The 26106-nt window shown below is 40.6% G+C and overlaps 1 protein-coding gene across 15 annotated transcripts in view; it reads right to left on the bottom strand.

The window, feature by feature from the left end:
- Nucleotides 1-26106, bottom strand: part of LOC118793016 (receptor-type tyrosine-protein phosphatase delta-like) — a 387427-nt gene that overhangs the window by 89779 nt on the left and 271542 nt on the right. For all 15 annotated transcript variants that reach the window (XM_036550950.1, XM_036550955.1, XM_036550949.1 and 12 more), the window contains one exon: nucleotides 21041-21208. In XM_036550950.1, the coding sequence (XP_036406843.1) occupies nucleotides 21041-21125 (85 nt within the window). In that variant the 5' untranslated portion in view covers nucleotides 21126-21208. The remainder of the gene's footprint in view (nucleotides 1-21040; nucleotides 21209-26106) is intronic.

Genomic DNA, 26106 nt, shown 5'->3' on the forward strand with positions numbered 1-26106 from the left:
TACTGTTAACACTCCTAGCATCAATGATGCTGCAGGATTTGCTAGTGTGTCAGTGAATGAACTAGCTAACAAGCTTGCTGTATTTATTTCATATTCACATTTCTAAGTAGAATTAAATTGCTGGCTTTCTGCAGTTAATCATCACTGCTTTCTTCTCAGAAGAGATGGATTAACAGTCAAACACGCATATTAACACGGACTACAGATCATGTCATTTTTTCCATACCACACTGCCTGCTTTCTTAAGAATTGCATTTTTCCCGCATTTCTTTCAAAGGATGAGGGCCCTGAGTTTCAACGGCTTTTGTAAATGGGGCGAATTCCAGCATGTTAGTTAGTTTGGTCTTAATTCAGACAGATCAGTGCAGCTGACAGACACTGAAGATCCCCTAGAAGTTGAAAGCCCTGATGTGCAAGGCTCCTGTACAAGCATCCCTTCGACAGATGTCTCAGTCTGTGACTATACATCAATTGACGTCTCCCGCAGGACACATTAAGGAATGGGGACTGAGTTTGTCACTTAATAAAACAGCACACAGATGGCTGTGTTCAATCCTCCCAAACACTTAAAATGAACAAAATCAGAGTCGCAGCAGGCACTTCAAAGGCTTCCTTCCCTGCCGAATGACAGCATCAGGAAATGTGCACATACTGCACTTGGGACTGGAGTAGGGATGTCATATCAAATGTGTGAGAGCTTATAAAGGGGGGGTTCCGTGCCTCTGGTGCACTCCTGCATATTAATGAGTGATCACTGCAAACCAGGCCGAATGGAGGGAGACCTGTGACATAAGCTCATTGATTCAGTTAGATTTTTTTTTTGTTTAAATGACAATTCACACATTTATTTTCAGTCAGGATCCATACAGGCAGCCATTTCAATCAGGATGCATATAGCTGATCATTTCAATCAGGACTCGTGCAAAAGTTAATATTAACATAACATTGCAATCAGACGTTAAACCAGAAAGTGTATAGAAACTGAATGCAGAATGACAGTTCTGAACTGTTGAAATATTGAAGTAGGACAAGCAGCATTCAGTTCTTTTCCGGTTGGTGGAAATAAAAAAGAAAGAAAAAAAAACACAGATGAGATACTTCAATTGTGCTGTTATTTCTCTTCAGTAGTCTATGCATTATGTTTGCAAAAAGTTAATTATCTGATAGGATACAGACTGGTGGCTGCTGACACAAAAATACATTGGTTCATTTAGTTATCCACCATGCAACAGAGCATTTCATTAAATAGCAGAATTATCACAGAATACAGCAAACAATTATTTTTTTCTTAATTGTTGTTTATAAGCTTTAAGCCAAGTATTACATCACGAGATTGAAATAATTGAGATTTAATGACAATACAGATACCTTCTTTGTCATTTGGAAAAATAGCAGACCACATTGAGGGAGAGTGCTAAATACATCATCCGATAATATAGTAGAACACACAATTCAATATATCAACCTATTTCTATACCCACCTCTTCCTGCAATGGATAAGTCCTCAATCAAATTCTGCTTGCGTGCACAATAATTACTTTTACGAGTGACATTATGGGAAACTGCATCACAGTTCCACATTGGGCACTGCACAACACCCCTTTCAATGAAATGACCTTACTGAAGTTTCCCTTCTTTCTTATTGATTCAGGATGTGAGGGAAAAAAAATCACATATCAAGACTGATTATAATCTGGGACATTCGCTTAACAACCAAGCCTGATTTGTCATCTCAAAGAAAGAAATACGGGTCTATCAAGTGAGAATTCAATATGACTCCCACAATTTAATTCTCTATACCTCTTATTTGTGTGTTTTTGATCAAATTCATGAAGTTCCATGGTTAATTTTCTGAAGGTTTTGCTGGATGAGAGCATCTGCCAAGTAAATAAATTGTGTAATACGAACTGAATTATCTGAAATGAACAGACTTTTCTTTTCAAGAAGTCAACTGAACCCACAGGCCAGTAAACTGAACAAAATGTTCACATCAATTCAAAATGAATGAATGTTAATGGCAGTCTTAGTATCTCACATAACACATAAGTAACCTCACACAAGTATTCATTTTTTGTTTAATTGTTACACTGGAAAACCTAACACTTCACAGCAATAAAGCACAATAGGATTAGTTTCGATATAATCACAATTTCCGACCTTTATATTTTAACTATGGAGAGAGGGGAATCACGCAGGAGCCTGCAGGTCCTGCTGCAATTTAACTAATGATGCAGTGTGCATTTCACAAGACACTCACTGAATAAATAATGATTGATCACCAATAGTGGTAGTGAAGCCCTTCATCTGAAAGCTGAATTTTAACATAATACACATCAACGTAATTTAGTGTTTCTTCAACTGTCATTACAGTGATTGAGCACCTATAGGGCCCTGTTGCTGACAAGAAGACAAGTGACAGGTAACTTTCACACTGCAGTTTGTTTGGTCTTAGCTTCTAGTGGAGATGTACTATTTTCCTTTATACCAGAGCTTTCAAAAGTGTCTTCAGATACTGTTTGGCACAGAACCTCAATTAGTCACGGGCTGTCTGAAAATATGACGAGTGTGAGGCTGCTTATTTTTCATTTGTCCGAAACCAAAAACCCGTGAGCCTGCTTGGATATCATAATACAAGACACTGAACACCAGCACAATGGAGGTGGTAGAGCCAGAACAGAATTAAATACTATCTTCTACAATACAATCTTCTAGAGCAAAATGAAACAATATTTTTTTCTTCAAAATGAGGCTCACTCCAGCCCAACCTGGCTGCACAACTTGCAGGGGAGAAACAAACTGAATGGCAGTTCTGAGACAAAAGTGACCTTTTACAGACCATTAATTTTATGGACCGAGGAAAACTTTGTTCATGTTGCTGTTTCAAACCTTTTCACAGTAGAACACCCTCATAACAGCCTAACACACAATAAAAAACACCCCTGCCAAGGGTGAACGGATCATCACTGCCTGTGTGCATTTCATTAGAACGCTGGGTTTCCGCCCTCCATTGGGACAAAAGGGATTCCATAGGGAGCACCTCTAAAAACCACTGTTCTTTGACCCACACAAATGGCTACCCTCCAAACTAGCAGGGGTATTTCAGTGATATGTTACTATTGAGGGGGTTTTGTTTTCATTTAGTCATAAGAAAAAAAACATACATACATTTGGTGTCTGGTTGTTCATCAGCAGAACATATCAAGTCAAGGTCAATGTAAAAATGTATTAATTCACACTCAAAAATATCCTACAGCTTCAAAATATGTTCAGTGGGAATAAAATAGCTGTTCCACTGAAGCAAATTATACAGTAGGCTAAACATTTGTCTTCCACAGCAATTGTCTTATTGTTTGTCTATTTTTCACTTACCAGTGCTGGATATCATTTCGGCAAGACCTATAATATGACTGAGGAATCAAAGTCTGATCTGGAACACTACCATTTATGTCTGACAACGTCCCCTCACTTGATCCATCTGAGTTAGTCACTGACATGTCTTGCAGCACTCTGTGGGTTTGATGGATAGTGTATGCTTATAGCTATAGAATATAATATATAAATAATATGAAAATGTAAAACAATAAAAGGACTTCTGTGTATTCACCCTGAGGCAAAGCTAATACCATTTTGTTAAAAGGCAAAGAGATTCAGGACCACTGAATACTGGACTGCAGCTCTTTTAATTTTAATGCAGCAAGAACAACCTTGCTTAAATCTTGAATAAATTGTGCTTATTCATTCATATCCACATAAAACAATGCCAGCTTTAAATCAGGGTATAATGCTGGCAATAGTCTCCTTATAGACCTGTCTTTTTAAATGAATTATGCGGAGGTTGCTATAACAAAGAAAAGACTGAGACTCTGTATAAAATATACAGAAGATATTGTGCATTGTTCAGTTGATCACATTATCGGTATATAGCATGGTACACCATCTAGCATCATGGATTACCCACTGCAGTGTACGAGTTATGCGAGGTAACCAAATCATGTGCATTCAGAGGTACAATTCCTTTTTGGACTTGGCAATTGTACATTAGGCTCATCTCACCATGACAACCTCTACAGTCACGCAGGAGCACTGGAGTGAGACAAATAAAATCCTTGCATACACGTGCACACATCCAGATGCTATTTTTCACACTATGAATCCCACAGTGTATCACAGTAAAACAGGCCCCCATTGGAGGATAGTTGCTACTCCACTGATGTCACCGAAGCACCTCACAGGCACCTGACAAGTTGCAGGGTACTTGACAGCGATGAGGAGCCTTTGTCAACATTGCCGCTCCTACCCCAGCAGAACTTAGCCAATTTATTGCTGTGGGCTCGGGGTTATTGTCAACTCACGACACAGCTAGGACGGAGCACAGATTGTACAGCTGGGCCTGGATTTGAGACGAGGACCTCGCAAACTGAAGCCCGTGGCCTCTGCACTTGCATGTATTTTTATTCTAAGCATATTTCTTATGCATTCCCATCAGCAAATTTGATTTCTTTGCCATATTTATCAAACTCATTTTAGCAGTTAAACCAGATATAGATATACAACCTAGATATACAAAGCTCACAAAACAGTGCTATTTTGCTTTACAAGTATAATTCTAAAGCAAAATATGTTTAATGTGTTTTTCAGTTTCTTGGGTCAACGGAGCCTTTGATTAACCACAAAAGAGGAAAAAACATCAGAGAAATCAGGACTGTTAGCAGCAGTGTAATGCCACCACAAACAGTGAGCCTCGGGAGACCTCATTAAAATAATACAGGCAAATAAGAACTTCATTTCTGTGTGCGTGCGTGTGTGTTCTTATCCTTGATATCTGTTTCATCTGTTCTCCTTACCATCCATTCAGAATCACCTACTAAACGTTTGTGAAACACAATGCTGTCTGTCAGATGGCTTTATGTTGATTTAGCTTTAAAAAATTACCACAAGGATTGCCTAGTCCAGTTCTGTATCTATCAGCCATATCTGCTTTCCTCTTTGTTGACATGGTAATTGTTCTAAACATGAAGACAGAACACAAAGGCCAAGCCTGATGTAAATATTTTCCTTTTACAATGAAACACCCCGACCACAATAACATTTTTGTCTACTCCAATGAAGCCTTTGGCGTCAATGATTTATTACTGACAATTCAATTTGACTAGTAGCACTCTCTTCAGGCAGTGTTTGTTAGATGGAACATGGAAGAAAACTATGAAAACATGAATTTGAAAACACGATTTGTTCATATCTTATTTAGTTTTTGATCCTTTCATTCAATGAAACAGAGAACAGAAATCATGGCAGAATCATGAACAAGACACTGAAAAATGATTAAAGATATGGACAGACAAATGGACATATTGGATAGTAATAAAAAAAATAGTAATAAAAATCATGAAAGAATTCTGAAATTTGTCAAAGCACTGCCCATCTATCTGGCACTTGCTGTCCAACTGCCAGTAAACCACTGAAAATCTAAGGCAAAGAGTCAAGGCCAAAGAATGGTATTTATCTTTTCCAACTGCGGAGGGTAAATTGTATCTCTAGCGCAGCAGGTGCGTAAGACTTTTGGAAAACATAATCAAAGGGGGAGAAGCACTAACTTACTCTCAGTATTTCAGCCGAACACACTGTATGCTGTAGTTACTGCCTGCAGATAATAACATGTTGCAGGACACCTCAAGATTCCAGAGAGAAAATGACAGTACATCTGGTAGTTATCCTGGTGTGATCTTATCAGAGCACAGAGTATTCTGAAGAGAAAGACTGTTGTGCAATTTTACATTGTTTTTCTGTTTATTCCTCAGATAATTATTTATTTACATTACACTACTTGTTAATTCACAGAAGAAGGTCTATGATTTGTGTAAAAGCCATGGAAATTGAGAGACTGCAATAAATACACAACAGTGATATTAGCATCTTTGCTAACTGACTGCTGAGGTGTCTGCCATTCTCAAGAGCATTGCCTTTCTTGCCACAGTTGACAGAATCAGATAAATAAAAAGAGTAAACATTTGCACTCATTAATGGCCTGAGAATCAACAGGGCCCTCCTCCTTTTCATATTACTCCTTTCTTTTTTTCTTTTTCCCTCTCTGCATCATGCCACCTTGGCATACATTCAGCTCAAACTGCTAGCATCTATTGACCAACAGATGATGCTACAGCTGAAAAGTTTACTAAAAACAAAAAGACTGATAGACATTAACCGCAGCATCAGTAATAAGAGGTATATGATTTTAAACAACAGAAATTAAAATATTGAAAAGTATGGCACTAGAGTCATGATTGCCATTGTTGTGAAATATCTTATTATGTATCTAATTAAATATCTATCTTATTAAGTATCTAAATAAGCATCTTCTTTTAAGGTTCCAATAGCTGCTTTCCCATATTCCGGTCTGCCCAATATGTAACAGAGCTTAATCTTGCCATTTTTTGTTCCTGAGATCTTGCCTTGGTACTATGGGAACTAGTTTGGTCATGGAAATACAGCTTTTTACCTAAAAAATGTGTTTCATTTATAAATCACATATAAACAAACTTGAAGACAGTTCTTCAATTTTGAAAGTGTGAAGCATACATAATCATTTTTAGAGACAAAAAAGAAGATTAGAGACAAAAAAGAAGGAAAAACAACCATTGCAATAAAATGTCACTAACTATACAAGAACACAGAGTAGGTCCTTACAGAACAATATGCCATTTTATACTAGGAGAAAAGGTCAACTGCTCAAGAGCCATATCATGTCAGCCTTGTACTTCTTAGGCTCATGAATATTTATGCAATTTCAACTTTGACCAGTTCAGTGCTGAATATGGCATCCTTGGCAAAATACATTATTTGAAGTTATACACCTAAAGGGCAAAAATCTTTAATTGGCTCCTACTATAAACAGGTCTCCTGGTAATAGTAAAAGAGTCAATTTTAAATTATAATCAACGGTGAAAGGTAACTGCTTTAATATGTGACATTAAGAGGGTTGTTATATTATGTGAATTGATGTTAGCTTGGTTAATCTTTTTTCTGTGCAGCGCATAACACTGAATAAAACTGAATGAAAGATATCAACTTTAGGTCTTTTCACATTGTTTTAATGTTAAAGGGTTTTAAATGATAATTTTACAGGGTACAGATTTTGGCATGCTTGCTTCAAAAACAGTAGTGAGTGATTCATTCATTGTTATTCTGTATTCAAAATTCTGATCTATATCTCTGATTCCTATATTAGCAAAAGATATTTACAAAGTAACAGTCTACATAGTCTACACAAACATTTCCACTGCACTGTCCTCCAAGCTCATAGATTCTATTTGTGTGCAAGCAGATGGATCACAACACACACAACAAATCCAAGAACTCAAATGGCTTTGCACAAAACCACTCAACAGGGGATTTGGAGGAAAAAAAAAACAGTTTCAAATCACTGTGCAGGTCTGACCCTTCTTCTGAAGAACACATTTTCCAGTGGAAAAATTGTGAATTAGGAGGGGCAAGGGAATATTTTATTTTCAATTCTAAGCAATGTATTTCATATTAGTCCTCAATAGTGCCTTTGTAGAAGAATTGATTTTCAGTAGAAGTGACCGTCATCTTCTGCTACAGTCTGCCATATGTTTGACAAGTTTGAGGTTACTAGAGATGAAATTGTAAGGAAAATAAGATGAATTGATTATACCACAAAACAAACAATCTCAGGTTCATATTTATCTGAGAATAATAGCCTCACTGCCTATACATCTTTGAAATACATTGATAATTTTGTGGCGCATACTCAGGTTCCAAGACAATGCTACTAAATCTGACTGAAGGCTGTATCTGGTCAAGTACCTGTAGTAACATTTACACAGTCTCCGTATCATGGCAACCTGGTTTATTCTGATCTGTGTTTACAATATTTACAGAGAATGCCACCATAAATTACTGACATATATTTGAACCCAGAACAAATGTGCAGTTAACTTGGATAACATTGTCTTCTTATAAGAAAATTCTCACAAGTGTTATTATTACTATTATTATTACTATTATTATTATTATTATTATTAGTAGTAGTAGTAGTAGTAGTATCTGAGCTCACATACTGCATGGTTTACAGTGTTATCATTTTTTCATCACTTTTTTTTGGTCAGAGGCAGCTGTGAAAAGTAACCAGTAGGTCAGCTTTATGCTGGAGATTATGTGCCATTTAATACTTTCATTTAAAATGAATTTTACAATGCAAGCCACATTACACTTTGCATACATTGGAGTAAATTGTTAACTGCTCAAACTTGCTGAGAAGCACCCAGTTTGTTCTATGGGCAGTGCTTTGTACTAGATACTGACAGAATGAGAACTACTAGATTGACACATTTAAAGCTAAAAAAAGAATAACTTGCATTATGTTGTTCATTAACTATCAAAACAGACAAATGATTGTCATTTCACCCCACCATACAAATTTTATCTCAGTTCACAAATATGACTTACTTTTCACGTTTGACTGTATATTATGCATTTTGCTCTACAGGACATAAGATTCCCTCAAGTATTTCTCCACAGAAGGAAGACACTCCAATATTTTTCCACAAAACACTTTCTCTGCCAACACCTTCCTCCCAGAAAAACGTGAGGAAGCACTCTCATTAATCATTCAACCAGCACAACGGCATTGTCAGAACTCATAATGCACTTTTCTGAAACAAGGGTTATTGCATCCTAAAGACAATTTTCCCAGCTGCCCTTCTGGACCAGATTGTTGGAGCAGGTTCAGAGGAATTGGCTTCCATTTCAAACCCATCCTCTTTTTTAGCCTACGGTCCTCACAACTAGACTTGTGCCATTTATCACTCCAGATCTGGCCGGGGTTCGCCCCCTCCTCACTGGCAGCCATTAGAGCACCCCTGTGTCACTGCGGCCAGATTGCATTTCAGCCCGCTGAAGCATTTATCATCTTTTGTTCAACTTCTATCTCCCCCATGTGAATCCGTATCACTTTGGCCTATGTAATGACCCACCAAGAGCAAAGTTAAATAAACAACCAATTAAAACAACAGGAAGCAAAAAAAAATCCATAAAGGATGGCATTACATCACCAGGGAGGAAACACAGATGGCTAACAGGAAATAGCAATCACGACATTGTGGCACCATGCCTCTTGCAAGCTTCAAATGGCAAATTGAACTCGCTGGGTCTTCCTTTTTGTTTTCACTTTCTCCCATCTAAGCCCAATGTCAAACATAAGTGCGACTTTCCCTTGTGGTGGTAAGGCATGGATAGCTCTCCAAGCCTCAGCATGACACCAAAGCCTACCGTGAACCCATTCCCTTAGGAGCTGAGATGCAACAGCCATGGAAGCAGCACTGAGAAATTCTATGACTAATAGGCATTTAAATGAAATCAGTTAGGAGTTCATTCACTGAGTTCCCACTGATTATCTGGATATTTATCTGAAGGTTTCTTTCTTTGGCACCTATTGAGACAATGCAGATAAATGACTTGCCTCATAACTATCCATCTTTCACATTGAACAGCATTGAATAAATATCGTCATAAGGGCTTTATGAAAGCGATTATTAATCTATATCAAGCTAGGGAAGACAATTTAATTATCACCTGATCGATATTTCTGGAACTTGTACAGATGTAGTTCATTGATCTCCAGACAGCTTTGCTTTATGAAGAGTAAAACAAACGCTGACATAAGACAAAACTGTAAAGGATCCCTATCATTCCAGTCCCTGTCTTTTACTTCTCTATGAGAAGTTACTAATTGTTCACTCCACTTTGTAAATCCTAAATGAGTAAATCCTCAGACTGCTTTAAATGACTCCACAGTTTACTAACAATCAACAGGTCATAAAAATAATCATTTTAGTGAGCTCCTTGGGTGGGATTGTACCACAATATTGCAACACAATTTAACAGCAGCTAAATTATTATGGTAAAACATTTGGCCTTTATTAAAAAGTAAAATTATGGACATTTATCACACTGCACAGACTTTAACATTTGTTTGAAATACTACAGGAGTTGTGGAATAAAAGCCTGCTGAAATACTCTGTCTGATGCATTGCTAACAAATTAGCTAAATGTTGCATAATTCATCAAACGCCTTCCTGAAGCCAGGAAAGGAAGCATGCCTCAGCTATTGTCAATCTGTTTTTGCAAATGACAAAAATTAATGTTGAGCAAATCCAAAGTGAATTCCAACATGGCATACAACAACAGAAAGTAACATTGTCATGCACAAAATGAATATATTTTTTTTTCTTTTTTTGCCCAACAACCATGACACTGCAAGCCGTTCCAAGATGAGTTCATTGTTTCTTCTTCTTTGTTTGTTCTGTCTCCTAGTCATTCAGAAAAATGCCTGTTTGCCTTATGTGCTCATTCTGCCCCGATTCCATTTGTCGAAACCCATACGTCTTCTTTCAAGAGAAAAACCCAGTGGATTTGCCTGCTGACAGGTTCCCTTGGCCTACTTTTCACTGGATCAGAGTATTACTCTTAATCCAGGTTTCACTGTCACACATGTGTCTACTGTCACAAATCCATTAGTGCATTGTAGCATAAACTGATGCATTTTAGAATACGCTCAGCTACCGTCATGAGGGTTCAAGCTCCAACATATCCAATATTTTCTGAAAAAGGTACAAGTTTTGCACCAGCCATTTTTTTCCCCTCACAGAGATGAGAAATAAGAATCTACTGAAAACAGAATGCATTACTGCCTGCCCACAGCAGGGTGCACAGCCACCCTCTGCCCCCGGGGTCAAACACACACTCCATTTCACAAAATTGAATTCACTACCGCCTGCTTGTTTTCTTTATCATTATTCTTCCAGTGAGCTTAAATTCCATTTTGTTCTAATCACCCTCCCTTTGCAGATGGTGATATTTAGTTCCACTACTCTGGGGCTCAGAGGAGGCCGGCTGTTTACAGTGTTGATATGCTTTTACTATTTCTACCCAGCGAGTGAGATTATGTGCTTCACTGCAGAACACCAATCACATTCCACTTTCTCTTCTTTTGAAAATACAGATCTCCTATCATATATAAAACCCTAGAACTGTTGAAACTAATGGTTTGGCAACACATTTCTGTCTGTCTGGTTTAATTATGGTCACAGAACATATGGAATGTCATACAGTTACAAAGTAATGTGAATTCTAGCAGGACTAGCCTTCTCACCCATAATGATTTACTTTGATTATCCACATATAGAGGCCCCAGTCTCCCTGAGCCGTTCTTTACAGAGGACGGTTTGACAGCCCATCACTCTGACAGATGACTGTCTCCCACAGTGTGTGACGTTTGCTAAAGCCACGAGGGAGAGGAGTCCTCAGGGCAGCTGATGGGGAGGTAATCTGATTCATTAGGTGTCATTCACCGAACAGCTTAGGGGCATTGCCTCTGAGTGCTTCTCCTTCGATTAACATACATTAAAAGAGGGAAAAAAAAAAAACAATATCGCTTGCTAAACAGACTGTGCCTTGAAAACCTCCGCTTTCTTGGCCCGGCATTTTATCTGGGCATAAACAAACACGCTACAAGCTTGGGCGATGTGTCATGTTTCTGTACCAACGAGGATGCTCGCCTGCAAGACACAACCGGGCTCTGATTACAGAATCACTGTGGAAAAAAAGGCCTCCCTCACTTCCATTAGCAGGGCTGCATTAGGGTTGACTTTCCTGGGGTATGTGGGGGGGAACGCTTCCCTCTTACACAGTACAGAGGAAAGGCGGTTTGTGGTATGCAGATGCTTGTACAAGCATTCGTTTTACCTTGTTCACTGGGGATTCGGTACAACCTTTCAGTCAAAGTGAAGGCATGTTTACCACTGCTATCTGTTACAACAAAGCCACCACTTCTTGGAAAGACCCTCTGTTTGAGCCTGCAGGGAGGCTGTGATCACCCACCGCAACAACCCCGTCACCCGGAGCCTAGAGATTCTGTTTGTTTGCACCAGCAGAGGTATCATTTTGCAATGAGCACACATATGTGAGCACTGCGGGATTTAATGGCAAAACTGCACACCATCTTTTTCTGGACATCTATGCTTGAAACACTCTGAAAGCACGGGTAATTAAATGCTTCTGTGTAACAAGAAGTAACAAATCATGCAGTGTGAAATTGCTGCCATTCGCAGGTGGCAGAAAATGCAAAAGTTGTCAGAGGGCTTCCACTCCATCTTCTATATCCAAACAAGAAATCTTTTTTCATATATGCATTAAAAATTCCGATACAGGCAAAAGTTCTCTCGCAGTTCTCTTGCATACAGACAGTAAAAGGCATACCACTGTCATGTCATGAGGATTCTCTCCCTTACATCACATTCGCCCTGGCTTTTTATTACATTACAGCAGATATACTTAATATTGCATAGCATGTGCTGGGACACACTAATTAATTCCTTTGTGAGGACATAATTAGGCTGTATGTCACCCTCATGTCACATTTCTAATACATTCCAAGTGCACATGCATCAAAGTGGCTTTGATGAAAACGATATAAACAGCCAATGTGTGGGCGTGCGGGCGCAGCAGCACACGAGTGTGTGTGAAGAGATGGAAGATTCAGCCCAACGTTAATGGAAAAAGGTTGTCTCATTTGCTCTGCTATATTGTGTTTGGGCAGGCCCTTAATGCATTGTACCATTGGAATTTGCACTAATTCCCCCATCTGGCTCCTTTCCAAATGGAAAAGCCTTTATGTCTGAGTGTGGCAACGGGATCCGTTTTTTTGCCATCCGTCTGGTATTCTCTCGTGTGGACTGGCCTCCAAAGATAAAGCCCTGCGAATGTCAGAAATTCATGTGAGTTTATGGAATAGGTTTGATCTCGTTTTGTGTTGCGGTAGGTAAGTGGGCCAATGGCGCAGGCCTCCCCCGCAGCCAATCCAGCAGTCTAAAGCCAAGGTCCTCCCACGCAAGCGTCAGCCTCAGTCATGAATGCAAATGTACTCCTTGTTTTTTTTTTCCCTCTCCGCTTACTAGCGAGAGTGATGTAAAGTCAGGGATTTCTCCTATAAATACGATGCGTTTGAAGAAAGCCAAAAGGGAAGACAGGAGTGGGCGGTCCCTTCACACACTCCTGAGGTGATGAAGCAACATCATTAACCCCCTGGCCAAGCACTCCCTGCTGGCACATAAAACTGAAATTCAAAACACTGCCCTGAGATCAGTGAAACATGCCGCTCTCTACTTTGCCCTCCAGACTGACTTTCTGCAACCGCGAGATTCAGAGCTGCGTGTCACCTGCCTACACATGAGAACGACCCGTTTTTATGGCTTTCTAACAGATTCCCTCAGCCTGGTCGTATATCTGCCGATAGGCAGAGGTTTGACATCTTAAGAGGGGTATTCAGTGGGAGATACAATCTTGTGTCAGGTTCCCTTAAATTATTTCACCAGATGTCTCTTTTTAATGTGTTTTATTGGATAGTTTTGCAAGTTAACTTTCAGGGAATGGTTCAAAAACTCAGCCTCTGTGCAAAACTACAATACTCCTCTCCTGTGTACCATGCTACAGTGCATTCTGAAATGGTACCTCAAAACAAAGCAGAAAAACTCTGAGTCCTGGGAGAGTACCCTTTAAACCACCCAGGTCTGGAGGCAATTAACAGACTGTAAGGTTGCTGTCATGTGTCCTCCTAATGACTCTGGCATATTATTAAGCCATAAAGTGACTGCATATGATCCCTTATGAACAACCCTGCGAAGATCTGTTCTCGCCCATGGTTTCACTTCCTGACATCCCGCAAGCTCGTCAGGATGTTTGATGACACGGCGCCGAGGAGCAACCACGTCAGCTCCTCAGCAGCAATATGGTGGGCAAGGCAGTTTGCTGCTGAGTACCGCTCATCAGACATCATTTGAGGCAACCGGAGGAACAGTGACACCTTGGCTGGTGCTAATTGCATCTGAAGAGTGCACCTCAGAGAGTGCATTCAAGTTGATGGTGATAGTATTGATTGTGACAAGCACTACCCACATGCTCGATTATTCACATTTGCAGAGGCTTCAAACTTCAGACGGTGCATGCCAAAGCGGGAAAGAACAGAACTCCATGGCCTATATTTCATGACTTAGGAACACAGAAGTGCACACCATAACCACCCCTCCTCCAGCCCCCCGCCATCTGGGAGATAAAGCTGCTTTCGTGTTTCACTGTAATATTACTGCAGTTGGAGATTTAAGGCAGGAAAATGGAGAATAGGAATGAAAATTAAAAAAAACCCAGGCAATTTCTTTCAGTAATAACACAGATAATTTCTATTCAAACCACAAGTAATCAGAGAAACGCTGACCAATTCCAATGACCATGGGATGCACCACTATTTTCATATTTTTTAAATTTGTTTATATTTGCTGTGATTTTCTTATTTCAGATTGTTTCTGTTAACTGAATGGACAAGCAAGGGCGTAACAGTTTAAACTGAGGCTCTTTCATAAGAAGCACAGCAGGTCTGAACACTCCACCAGATCTCAGTGTCTTGTATTCAATAATCCAGTTGCAAGAAGCTGAAATGAATTTGTTTCCTCACATTATCATTTCCAGTGAGAATTAGTTTAATAAACTCCTCAGAAGGCAGTAAATGAAAAACATGAAAGGTATTCTGCACATGTTCTACCAAAATGTAGGTGAACAATACCGCAAAAGGACTGCTTACTTTGACAATTTGAGCCTTTAGGCCTTTTGCAGTCAATATCCCCACCCCTTACCCTGACGTACAACATGGGATCCTAGATATATATGCCATGTGTAGTATGAACTAACATACATATACACATACATCACTAATTAGCAAATTCTAGGCTATCTGGAAGGAAGTTCAAAGAAAAAGATGGTTTGCCACCTTGGTATACACTCTTCAGGCAGCGGCCCGGGAAGCCGACCATGATGGCTCCCCCGCTGTAATTCAAACTGACTTTGAAGCAAGGCCCTTGAAAGTCACGACAGAACACATAATTGATAGAAGTCTACAGTTGCAGAACTGCTTGGAGCCAGCGTAGCTTAGCGGTTGAGAAATCTTCCACGCTAAGTGGTTTTATTTCCAGCAGTATCAATTACTTTCCTGTCTGTTATTTCCCTACAACTTCTGTTCTTTTCACTTTTACATGCGAGGTGGGGGGATATAATCAATGCTCCACCCTGACCCCAACTCGAATTTTTATCCTGCGCCCTCCACACATAAATCTAATCCAGTAATATTCAAACGGTCCTCATCCAGGATTTCCACAAAGCGCAGTTCCTCTGTAAATTAGTTTTTTAAAGAGATTGTTTTTGACTCATTGTCAACAAAATTAGTGTGGAAAATACTGAAGTCAGTAAATGAGGCTGTGTGAGTCCTTGGCAAGACATAGATGATTTGCCTTGGAAATGAATGATGAAATGCGGCTGTGTGTAATTGCCTTTTATCTGCATAACCACGTCAATAATTTAGCAAATCGAGATGAATAAATCCCTGAGTTCATCTGTTAGAATGCAAATGTATGGACCGGTGTGCACATTTCTTAACTGGTCAGATTTCACATTTAACAACAGTGAATGAGAATCAGTCAAATTATTTAAATTAGGATATTGCCTCTAAACTTCCATCCGTGTGGATTATAAAATCACATCTAAAATTAGGGGTGTATCCAAAAAGCAAAGGAAATACACACAACACACAGTTACACACTCAACTGTGTTCAGAAATATTTTCAGCAACCAGAAATATATTTTAGTCAATAAACTGACTGATGAACAACGACCAATCCTATAATCCTGCTTGACACATTAGCCCATTCTATTATGCATAAGCATTTCATGGACGTCCTGATACACAAACTATTATTTGGAGCACTAACATATTAGTAGTGATCCGCTTTAGCATATGTCACTATGACACACCATGCCAGGAACAAACAGGCACTTGCAAACAGCTGGCACCATGTCTGTCTAGCACTCACAGACTGAACCTCACATCAAAAGCCTGGCAGTTTGGGGGACACCATATCCACCACTTCAAGTGTGTTCTCAGCTCCACATCTTGGGAATAAGCAACCTGCTTGATAAACTATTGGGTGTAAAGCTAACAATGCCTTTCAAATCATTGCCAGTTGCTCAATTTGTTTAGCTAAATTTTATGATTCAGTAACCACCACTTCTGAGAAGTATGTTACATCACATTTGTTGAAGATGATGTTCTCCCCCAGAGTAAAAGGTACCATTACACAATGGCTAGATCTACTTGCAAGCCGATGGCTTCTGAAGAAGAAAGTGCATTTTAAAAGTAGCATTACTAATCAGAGCTATCCCTTAATTACCCTAGACTGCATGTGCGTGATTCAGCGTTTGCATTTTTTGAGCAGGACATAGCACAAGCATATTGTGTGACGTCCCTACTGTCAGAATCAGATGTGAGCAAGCAAGGATTATTCAGAATAGACTGTGCCACATGGTACTACCAGCAGTCATAAACAACAGAGCTGTTATGTATAATTGCAGAGTTGTGCAGTCTGTAATGCCGAAACATACAATTGTGTAGAATAATTCTGCCAGAGAAGAAATGAATACAGCTCACTCGGTTTTCATAGCAAGGCTGATTCCATCTAAGATGGTATGGATAACTTTGTTGTTAATTATGTTTCTTTTGTCTTGCCATCAGATAGCAAGCAACTGAGAAGCTGGGGTATAATTAAAGACAGTTTCATCACAACACCAGGGCCTGCAGTGTTTCCTAGTATAGTCCACAGGAACCTGGGAGGGGGATTGTGTGGAGTTGGTGGAGACTGTTCCAACTGAGTGGGACCCATCAGAGTGATGAATTAAAGGCAGACCAGAAGAACAGGGGCTGGTGGTAAATCACACTTCAACCATCACATCCTTTCTATATATATTTTTTTCTGTACAACCAAAGCAACAAAATTGTTTGTGTGTGTGTGTGTGTGTGTGTGTGTGTTTGTGTGTGCGTGTGTAAGTGTCTGCATGCACAGTACTTGCTTTTGTGTGTGGGGGCCAATTTAAATAAAATTACCATGCAGTCAAATTAAGCAGGGGGATTTAATTAGAAATGCTGTAAAAATGCTAATTTCAGAAGAGTGCAGAAGACATATGCAAATACAACAACATTTTACAATAATTTATATTAGGAAGGACATACATGTAGCACAGGATTTACCACCCTTTGTCATGTGGGAATTCAGTGTGTCATTAGGTGTAATGCCCCCTGTGTTGTGCTCATTGCACTGGAATGTTTTGACGAGGGTGCAAGGGGGTGTGGTGGAGTGGGCACAGGAAGAAGAAGCTCCTGAGTAACCTGGACTGAATTTGGCATTCAGTGAAAGTACACTGGTTCAAAAACGACATTAAACAAGCCATTTCTACAGGAAAAAAAAACACCAGCAGTGCTTAGATGGTTTTGTTACATTGTTTCCATTTTTATAAGATTGTATATTTTCACTTGAAAATTATAGGGACAAGTGACATATTCAGACATTAAGAATTAGGGATCCGGTTGAATCCAGATGAGTGTGGGTCTTTGATGTGATTTTCTCAATGATAAATGAGTCAAATACAAACTACTGCATCACACTTCAGTACATAATTGCAATACATTCTACACCCATTTCCAGCACATAATTTGACCCCTGGTCTCAAAAGATTGTGCAATGTGAATATTGAATTGAATGCCAAACTCAACTATTCAAATATCAAATCCTACAGAGGACTTAAATTTACTGGATGAAAAAACACATCTAGTGTGACAAATAAGTTTAATTCTCCCATATTTTTCTCATCTGAAATAAAAGGAAATATGCGTATGCACAAATGTACAGTTTTTATTGTGCTGAGGCGAATCTGAAGTGTGAAATTGAAAGGAAAAAAATCACACATCAACCCCGCAGTGTTTTGAGCATCTCACTGTTTGTCAATATTTATTTGATGCAAAAGGTTATTACTCACTCTGACACCATACTATTGCTGCAACTGGAAACAATCAATTAGAACGCCATTAAGCAGAGCTGAATTAGTCAAACGTTGTCTGGGACAGGAGGCAAGGAGAGAATTCAAAGCCATAAATCTCGCAGGATGTAACTTAACTCTCCAGGAAGAATAAAAAAGGAAGTCAAACTCTAAGGCTCTCCGATCCAAGAATGCTCTGCCTATTGATCTGAGCTTAGTTGCAGTGCCTCTGGTAAGCCCGAAAAACCCACATCGGATGGGGGAAGCTGAATTTAAGCAAAATTCCATCAATACTATACTATTACCTAGGATAATTAAACGATCATGTGTATTTGTATGTGTAAAGGTCCAGTTGGGATATGGGCGAAATCCAACCCTCCACCATCAATTCCTCTACATTTCAATAATAATCTTCCTTTTTCTATTATTTTTTTTTTCTCTTTCCTTAAGGGCTGAGTGTTTATCAGTGATGCCATATGCAGAAATGGCCTAGCGCAAATATAGGCCCTAGGTGCTGGAGCAGGCAAGCAGTCTGTCTGATAGAGCATACAAACACTGAAGGTATCTGTGAAAACAGGCTGCCTTTTCTCTATCACCTTAATTACATAACTTCTAAAACATTTGCAGTCTTCATTTGACATCTCTAATTTCAGAATCTTAATTTTCACATTGCTGTCTGAGCTAATAAATAGTTTAGTGCTAATGGCTATAGAAGGCAGGTTCCCTTCACCTGTACTCTGAGAACGCATACAGTAGTCACAGGGGAAGCCATCCCTTGTACATTGGGCTGGCTCAGAAAAAAAAAAAAAAAAACAATCATCAAGGTCAGATTTAGTAAGGGGAGGAGTGAGTAAAATGTACCACAGAGAAGACTGCCATGCACAAAAAACTGGCTACTCCCACCTCTTACGGGTTACAAAAGAGAAGCTATTAGAGGCCTGGCTTGACCTATTATGTAAACATGATTAAATGGTGGTGACATGAGTGCTTTATGAATTGAATGCCACTAATGAAATGGCAAGTAATTTATTGTGCAGGAATGTTTATTAACCCAGCCTCAGGTGTAGAGGGCGGCTCACTGTTACAGTAGTAAGGAGACAGAGAATGATTTGTTCATTATTTCTAGTTCATGGGGGACAATTAAGTTCTGTTCCCTGATTTTCCAGAACAAATTCACTGCAAAAGGTAAGCCTAGGTATCTGTGTTATAAAAAATAACATGGCTGAAAAGGGTTTGAGGATTGACTGGTTTGCATTAGCAAAAAATATTCCCTACAGTGCATTACCACAAAGTCATTGGCTGGGTAAAAAGGGAAAAGAGTACAAGGTAAGGAAGGAAAAAATGTGTTATTCTCACTTTCTTTGGAGAGCTGTGTGAGCAAGTCATAGACTGAGCCCATTGAACATTATTGAAGTGATCATCCATAACAGCTCATTATTAGCAAAGCCGTTTTTCTCATATCTCAGAAGGGATGTTTTTGTGACCATCAGGGCACGTATTGCCAGCTCAGAGACCATGCCATCTGTTGAGTGGAGTCAGCCATTTCACTTTCAACGTCCTCTGTTCCTTCTGCTAAACCGCATGAGAACCCGAACCACTTCACAACACCAGTAGGGGTACTCCATCAAATGCAGTGGTTCTTTCCTTTTTTTTTAGCTAGTTGAAGCTGTACACTATGAAAGCCATCACCACGGCTTGCAGATGGCCCAGTCTCTGGGCTGGTTAAGTATTTATGCAGATGTAGTGGGTCTCTGAAGAAAATGGTAAGCGTCAGATTCAGTAGCAATGAGAGCTATTCCTCCTTGCTAAAAGCACACCCCATGCCTGAGAGAGAGGGAAAAAAAACCCTTTGGTAAATATGTACTTTTAAAGGGTTTGGCTCTGTTGCTGCATTCATTTCCTCTTTTACAGTGGACACTGATGTGCTGTCCCTCAGTCTTTATTCGACACCCTCCCCTCTCATCCCCAGCCCCATGGTCAATTTGCTTTGGCTTTGATAATACAAACCACCACAGCTGTCAAAAATATTATATCAGAGCAGCTGTTGTGACAGAGAAAGGCTGAGTACAGCATTTTAATAGGACTGAAAGCACAACTGTTTACCATTTATTACAGCTGTGTCCAAATTAACCAGGATAATGCACAGGGCCTCAGTCTCAAAGATAATTAGCTCTTTAGCCACATTGCTAAAGGAATTAGTTAAGATTTAGTCACATTTATGACCAACATTAAGTGGATATTAATGCCCTATATGAAACAAATTTTGTGTTTTTCATTCTCTCTCTGGATCTGTGCTACTAAAGTATACTAAACAAAAAATACAGCACACCATCCAGAGAAACATTTGAAATTGTGGCTTTCCTTTTCAGCGATCATTATGTCAAAGTGAGCAAATAAGTCAAAGTGAAATCGATACAACACCAGACAGCTGGGAAGGAAAAAAAAAAAAAACAAGCAAACCTTGTGATGATGAGGTATGTGGGTTTTTTGTGAAATACATCTTCCAGCAGAACAGAAACCATTTTCCACAGCAGTGCAGACTGCAGGAAATATTACTTTTCCACAGTTTTCCACTCTTGACCATCAATTTCACTTCAAGGTCCTCCGAGATACATAAACTGGTGAATAATCTCATAATCAAACTACTGGAGGTGATCACAATATTTCCAAGGTGAAGAGGTCATAACAAACCTTTGCTAAACTTGACAGCTTTCCTCCACTATACTACAGAGTGCAGCCTTCCAGACACTAAACAGAGCTGCCAGTTCAAATACTACACCCCTAGAGTATAAATGTATTTGTTCTAATTTTTATGTGTATTTATTCTTTTGCTGTAATCCAATTGTTCTGGTTAAAATATTGCTTTCATTCCCGTGAGTGTAGGACAGCTAATGACAGCATGTCTATGTGTAAGGGAGGGCAAGGGAGAGAGAGAGAGCGGGATGGCGTGAGAGAGAGTGAGAGAGAGAGAGAGAGAACGAGATGGAGAGAGAGCGAGAGAGAGAGAGAGAGAACGAGATGGAGAGAGAGAGCGAGAGAGAGAGAGAGAGCGAGAGAGCAAGATGGAGAGAGAGAGAGAGCTAGATGGAGAGAGAGAGGAAGCAGGACTTACTCTCAGTGTCAGCGAGGATGAGGAAACACAGGAGCAGCACCACAGGCCTGGCTATGTGCATCATGTGACAGCTTGGCACCAGCATCCTTTGGCAGCCTCAGTCTCACTGGCTCACAGGCTACTGTGAGTCAGTCTGGTCTGATCTCTCAGATGCAGGATATTCACAGCCTGGAGAAACAGAGACACAAGGCATGAATGAGACAAAGCAGTTTTATCTATCTGCACACATTTCTGACATTTCACACAGACGGCACTCGAGCATCGTTACAACTGAGAGTTGTTCTGCAACAACAAACAATGGCACTGTCAACATATATACAGAGTGAGATAAAAAGATGTCTGTAACAAGATTTCTCCTTACAGCAAAAGCCGAAGGTTTGCTCCTATACACTTTTTAAATCGCTGGAATTAGATTTTCAGAATGTTTCTTCAAAGCTTTGCAAGGAGGCACTTCATCCCAACGAGTCCTTTGAGAACAGAGATTCAGTTCATTATCTCCTAAATGCTCGCCATCATTTGAAAATCACAGTTTTTCTTCTAAGGCATTTCTCTTTAATACCTTCCCTAACATTCACACACAATGTCTGACACATGCAATGCTGATGGATTTAGTCAGTGATGGATTTCCTTGTTTCTGATCAACCGTGATGAAGCAAAACAACCACAAACATCCTGCAGATAAGGAAGACCATAGCACTATAAACATCTGTAACATGAGAAAATGCATACATTTAAATAAGTTTCAAGCATATTCACAGCATGTCATTATTAAATATCAAGTCCTTTTACAACCTGAATTTTCTGTGGACAAGCAAATTATACGACTGGGATTTCCACTAGACAACCAGAATTGTATTTCTGATATGTAACTCCCCAGTCTGATATGCTTACTCCCAAGTAGCTTGCCAACGCAGGGATAGCAAAATGGTAAGAGGGAAAGTTGTGGCTCAGGAGCAAAGCAGCCCGCACTCTTCCACCCCACTCTGGGCCCTCGCTGTACCATCTGTTGAGCTGGGTCCCAGCTCCTCCATCTCTCAGACCCATTTTAAGACGAGCTGGTTGAACATTTTTTGGCTAACAGTGATTGTAATGGATTGATGCAGCGGGCTCTCCTCTACCCCTGAGAAACTCGTCCAAGACCACCCAGCAGGACGTCAGCCCAGTTAGTCACTGGTACTCTTTGAAAGCCAGCCCTAATAGACTTAATGGAAGGAGAGTAAGCCCCTGTGCAACAACATCTTTCACCCCCCTAAACCCTTTTAATCCAGAGCTGGTGCTTTTCTCCTCTTTCATTAAAGCAGCAGTAAAAAAAAAAAAAAAAACTGACTTGCGATTCAATTGAGAGTGAGACAAATAAGTGCTGAAAATGGCTTGGAGCTCTTTCAAAGTAAATACCGTGGTGCAGATTTAAGAGGCAGGAATTTGTCTGCGGCGTCTCCTGATAATCACCGGGCAAGGATACGATCCCGCCGCCGTAAATGATACCGAACTCCGGCGGTATCTTCACAGCACTTCTGCCGGCTATTTGCTTTATTGCGTAAGTGTGTGTTCGACATGCTTCAGGAGTGATTGAGGAAATGGAAGTGAAGGGTGGAAACAAATGGGAGACATTTCGCTCGTGACAAGAATGTGTCATCCTGACTTTGCTGTGACAAAATGCTCGCGCCACTAGCGCCAGCTAAGAGGAAGGGCCACGTCCCTTTTCTCGCTAGTGGCGTGCAGCGTTGTCAAAGCTCAAAATGAATGTAAATGGGATTCATCTTATGCTGGCATGTGGAGAAAAAAAATTGCATTAAAAATTTGTTAACAATAGCCCACGCACACATGAGCACATGCTCACACACACTCTCTCTCACACACACACATGCACATGCACACACACACATGCACACACACACACGCACACACACGCACACACAAACACAAACACACACAAACACCATTTGTGCAGCTCAGTTTCAAAAAGTCAGGTCTTGATCCCACGTGAACACGCACAGTCAAAATGATCACAGGAATCAGATGGAAGGTAATCCAGTGCATGGATCCAATACCACAACCAGGGGCTGCTTGTGATCTCTGTGAGAAGAGTTCCTTGTGGGAAGATATTACCACAGACTCTTTAATGAACCCTGGTACCATCAGAGCGTGTCTTCAAATCTCTCCAGTTTACTCCAGCTACATCATAAATTGTGACTCTCTCATTTTAACCTTTCCTGTTTGCATTCTGGCATTAGAAACAGTACTGGCAAGGCTCTTTAAAGCAAGTGTAGTCAAACAAACGCAATTATCTCCCCACTGCAGAGGGTCTTTAATTCACATAGCCAATCACCACCACCACGGGCCAAGAATGCCTGCATTTATGAGCGCAAACACCATTAAAGGAGCCTGATAATCCCCTTAAATGAAACAGTCTTTCGCTCGGCTATTTATCTGCTGATTTGAAAAAAAAAAAAAAACCTTCAGAGCACAATCAGTGGGGCAGACACAGACAAAGTAGCTCATTTCCCCCCTCCACCCCCTTTTTTCAGTTTCCTTTTATTTCCTCAGCTTTAAAAGGCAGAACAGACCTGGAGATATGGGTCTGGTCACACTCGATTTGTGTCTCGGGGAGACGGACACGACCACCTGTCCCTTAGCCGCATGCCTTACACCAGGCGACAGAATCAATTCAAAGAAGCTTTAATCCGCAATTCCAAACAAGCTGTGTTTGTACAGTATGATTCACCTGATTACAAAGCAGGAGAGCAGGGCGAGGGCCAGCGTCATCTGAGGAGAGCAATTGTACACTTAAAAGGGAAATGCTGAAGGTCATGTTCTTTTCCACGTCTTTTCCATGTCTTTAATTTTATTTTTTTTTTTTTATTTTATTTTATAATGACGTATAATTTATTTTATAATGACGTGGCACTTTATGTTTTATGCCCAGGATATTACGGGTACAACACTTCTTTGTTCGATGGGTTAATATGGCATTTTACAGAGCTACAGTGCTAGCACACACTCACCACACCCCCCCACTCATCTTGTCATGCTGTTTTTGACAAACAAAGCCATCTGTATTTATTACAACCGGCAAGAAGCTCCCGTCACTGCACCAATTCTGCATCACCCTTTCAAACGTCACAAATATGTAAGCAAGGACTTCTCACCTTCGCCGTTTCAAAAAAGCGCCGCACGCTAATCTTAGCACAGAGACTCCCCACACAAACTACAAGCCCCCGTTCAACGAAGTGAAGTAGCTCACCGTGAACCGGTGAAGACATGCTGCGGCTCCTTCTTCACCGGCTCTGCGGAGGCCTCCAGCACTGCGCTAAAGCGAACGCCGCCGGCGAGAGAGCGACCGCTTTCCACGCCATGCTCGGTGCCCGTCAAGCTCGCCTCATGACTCGTATCTTCGTGCGCAGGCGGCGGAGGACCATATTGCACGGGGCTGGTGTGGGCAGGGCCTGGCACGCCGTCGCTCCCCCAAACCCCGCTGAGACGTTCAGCAGAGCCCGGAGGCCACACCACAAGTGTAGGTGGCAGCTTGCGCCAAGCTGGGGGCTGCTGGCCGAGAGCGGATGCCAGCCGCGGGGCCAGGATTTAGACTTGGCACGCGTGTGAAGCGCCGATTCGAAATGCAAGGGCTGTACATGTCAAAGATTTCCATTACCTGGACCCCAGTGTTAAACCAGGCTGCTGGGGAACATGGGGGAAGGGGGGCCACGCAGTGTCATGATGCTAGTGTGTGTCTGCAGTATGGCTGATCCCCATGTCCAAACTAAGATTAATGTTTAAGTTCAGCGTGAATGGTCTCTTCATCCATGTATGTAATCATTTTCTTATGCACCAGTTAAGATTTGCTTTCCACCAAGTATCTAAAGTGGTATTGAAAATGTATTAACAAAATAAAGGAAATACCAAAGTGTCATCACTCTCATCTCTTCACCTTCTACTGAATGCTTGCTTCCACGGTCTCATTGTGTTTCTTTACACAATGTGAATTTGAAGAAAGGGATGTCAATGCTTTCCCACAGAAGAAGAGACAGCCACAGAGCTGGTTGGTACTCATCTCTGATCTGAATCTTAGCCCAGCACTGACGGCAGAGAAGAGGTTTTCTGTGGTCACAGCAGACCACTGCTTCTCCTGATTACCAAGGGCACGCATTCCAAGGCTATACTTATTCTCCAGCCAAGCGAAAGTGCCAGATAATTACCTGTAATGTTCCATGCAGTCAGACCTCGCTCTGACCTTTCTGTAATTCGACTACAGACTAACAGCTGGGAAAACTTGTTCCTTTGCTTGATGCAAACACTTTGGCATTGATCGTACGGTCTCAAAGCTGCTGAAAATCATTTCCGTGTCTGACGTTAGCTTCTCGTCCGAACACACATCCATTTTCTTTTTTTTTGCTATTTTCTGTTTTTAATCATTCCCCCATTTTCAATCTGTTTGAAATAAGCCTTGTCTGACTGCGACATCCTCTGTTCTTGGACTGGACCACTGACACTGCAGCCTTTTAAACATCACTGCATTCTTCGTCACACGGGTTGCCCTTTCCCATCCCCCAAGGCATCTCTGATGCAGCCTGATATGCTAATATCTCATCTTGACTTTGTGTCAGCCAGTGAACCAGGTTTAAGCCACAGCCTTATTCTCATTAGTGTGTGTTTGCTTGTCTTCACAACAGAACTGGGTTGCATGAGGGCTAAGCAAGCAACCGTAAAAACAGAACATCTAGATCCCAAGTGGAAATTCACATGCATGTTTTTATCCCAGGAAAGAACTGGACCCATACAAAGCGCTGATAACTAATATGCATGCTTTGCAATCACCAGTGCAGCGCCCTGGAAACTGTATTGTCACTACAAAAGGCAAGGCAGTGTGTCAAACAAGAGGAAACGGACTCATACTATGCATTATATATCCCTCCATATATGTACTATATACCTCTGCAGTACATTACGATATAAATATTCAAATTTCTCTAAGGTTTCATTGTGCTTAGCTGTATGCTACAGGGCTGAAATGAACAAAAGAATGTTCTTAAAAGTGCTGTACACAGAACTGTTGTACCAGCCTTAAC

The sequence above is a fragment of the Megalops cyprinoides genome, chromosome 18, assembly GCF_013368585.1.
Source record: "Megalops cyprinoides isolate fMegCyp1 chromosome 18, fMegCyp1.pri, whole genome shotgun sequence".
Classification (NCBI taxonomy): domain Eukaryota; kingdom Metazoa; phylum Chordata; class Actinopteri; order Elopiformes; family Megalopidae; genus Megalops; species Megalops cyprinoides.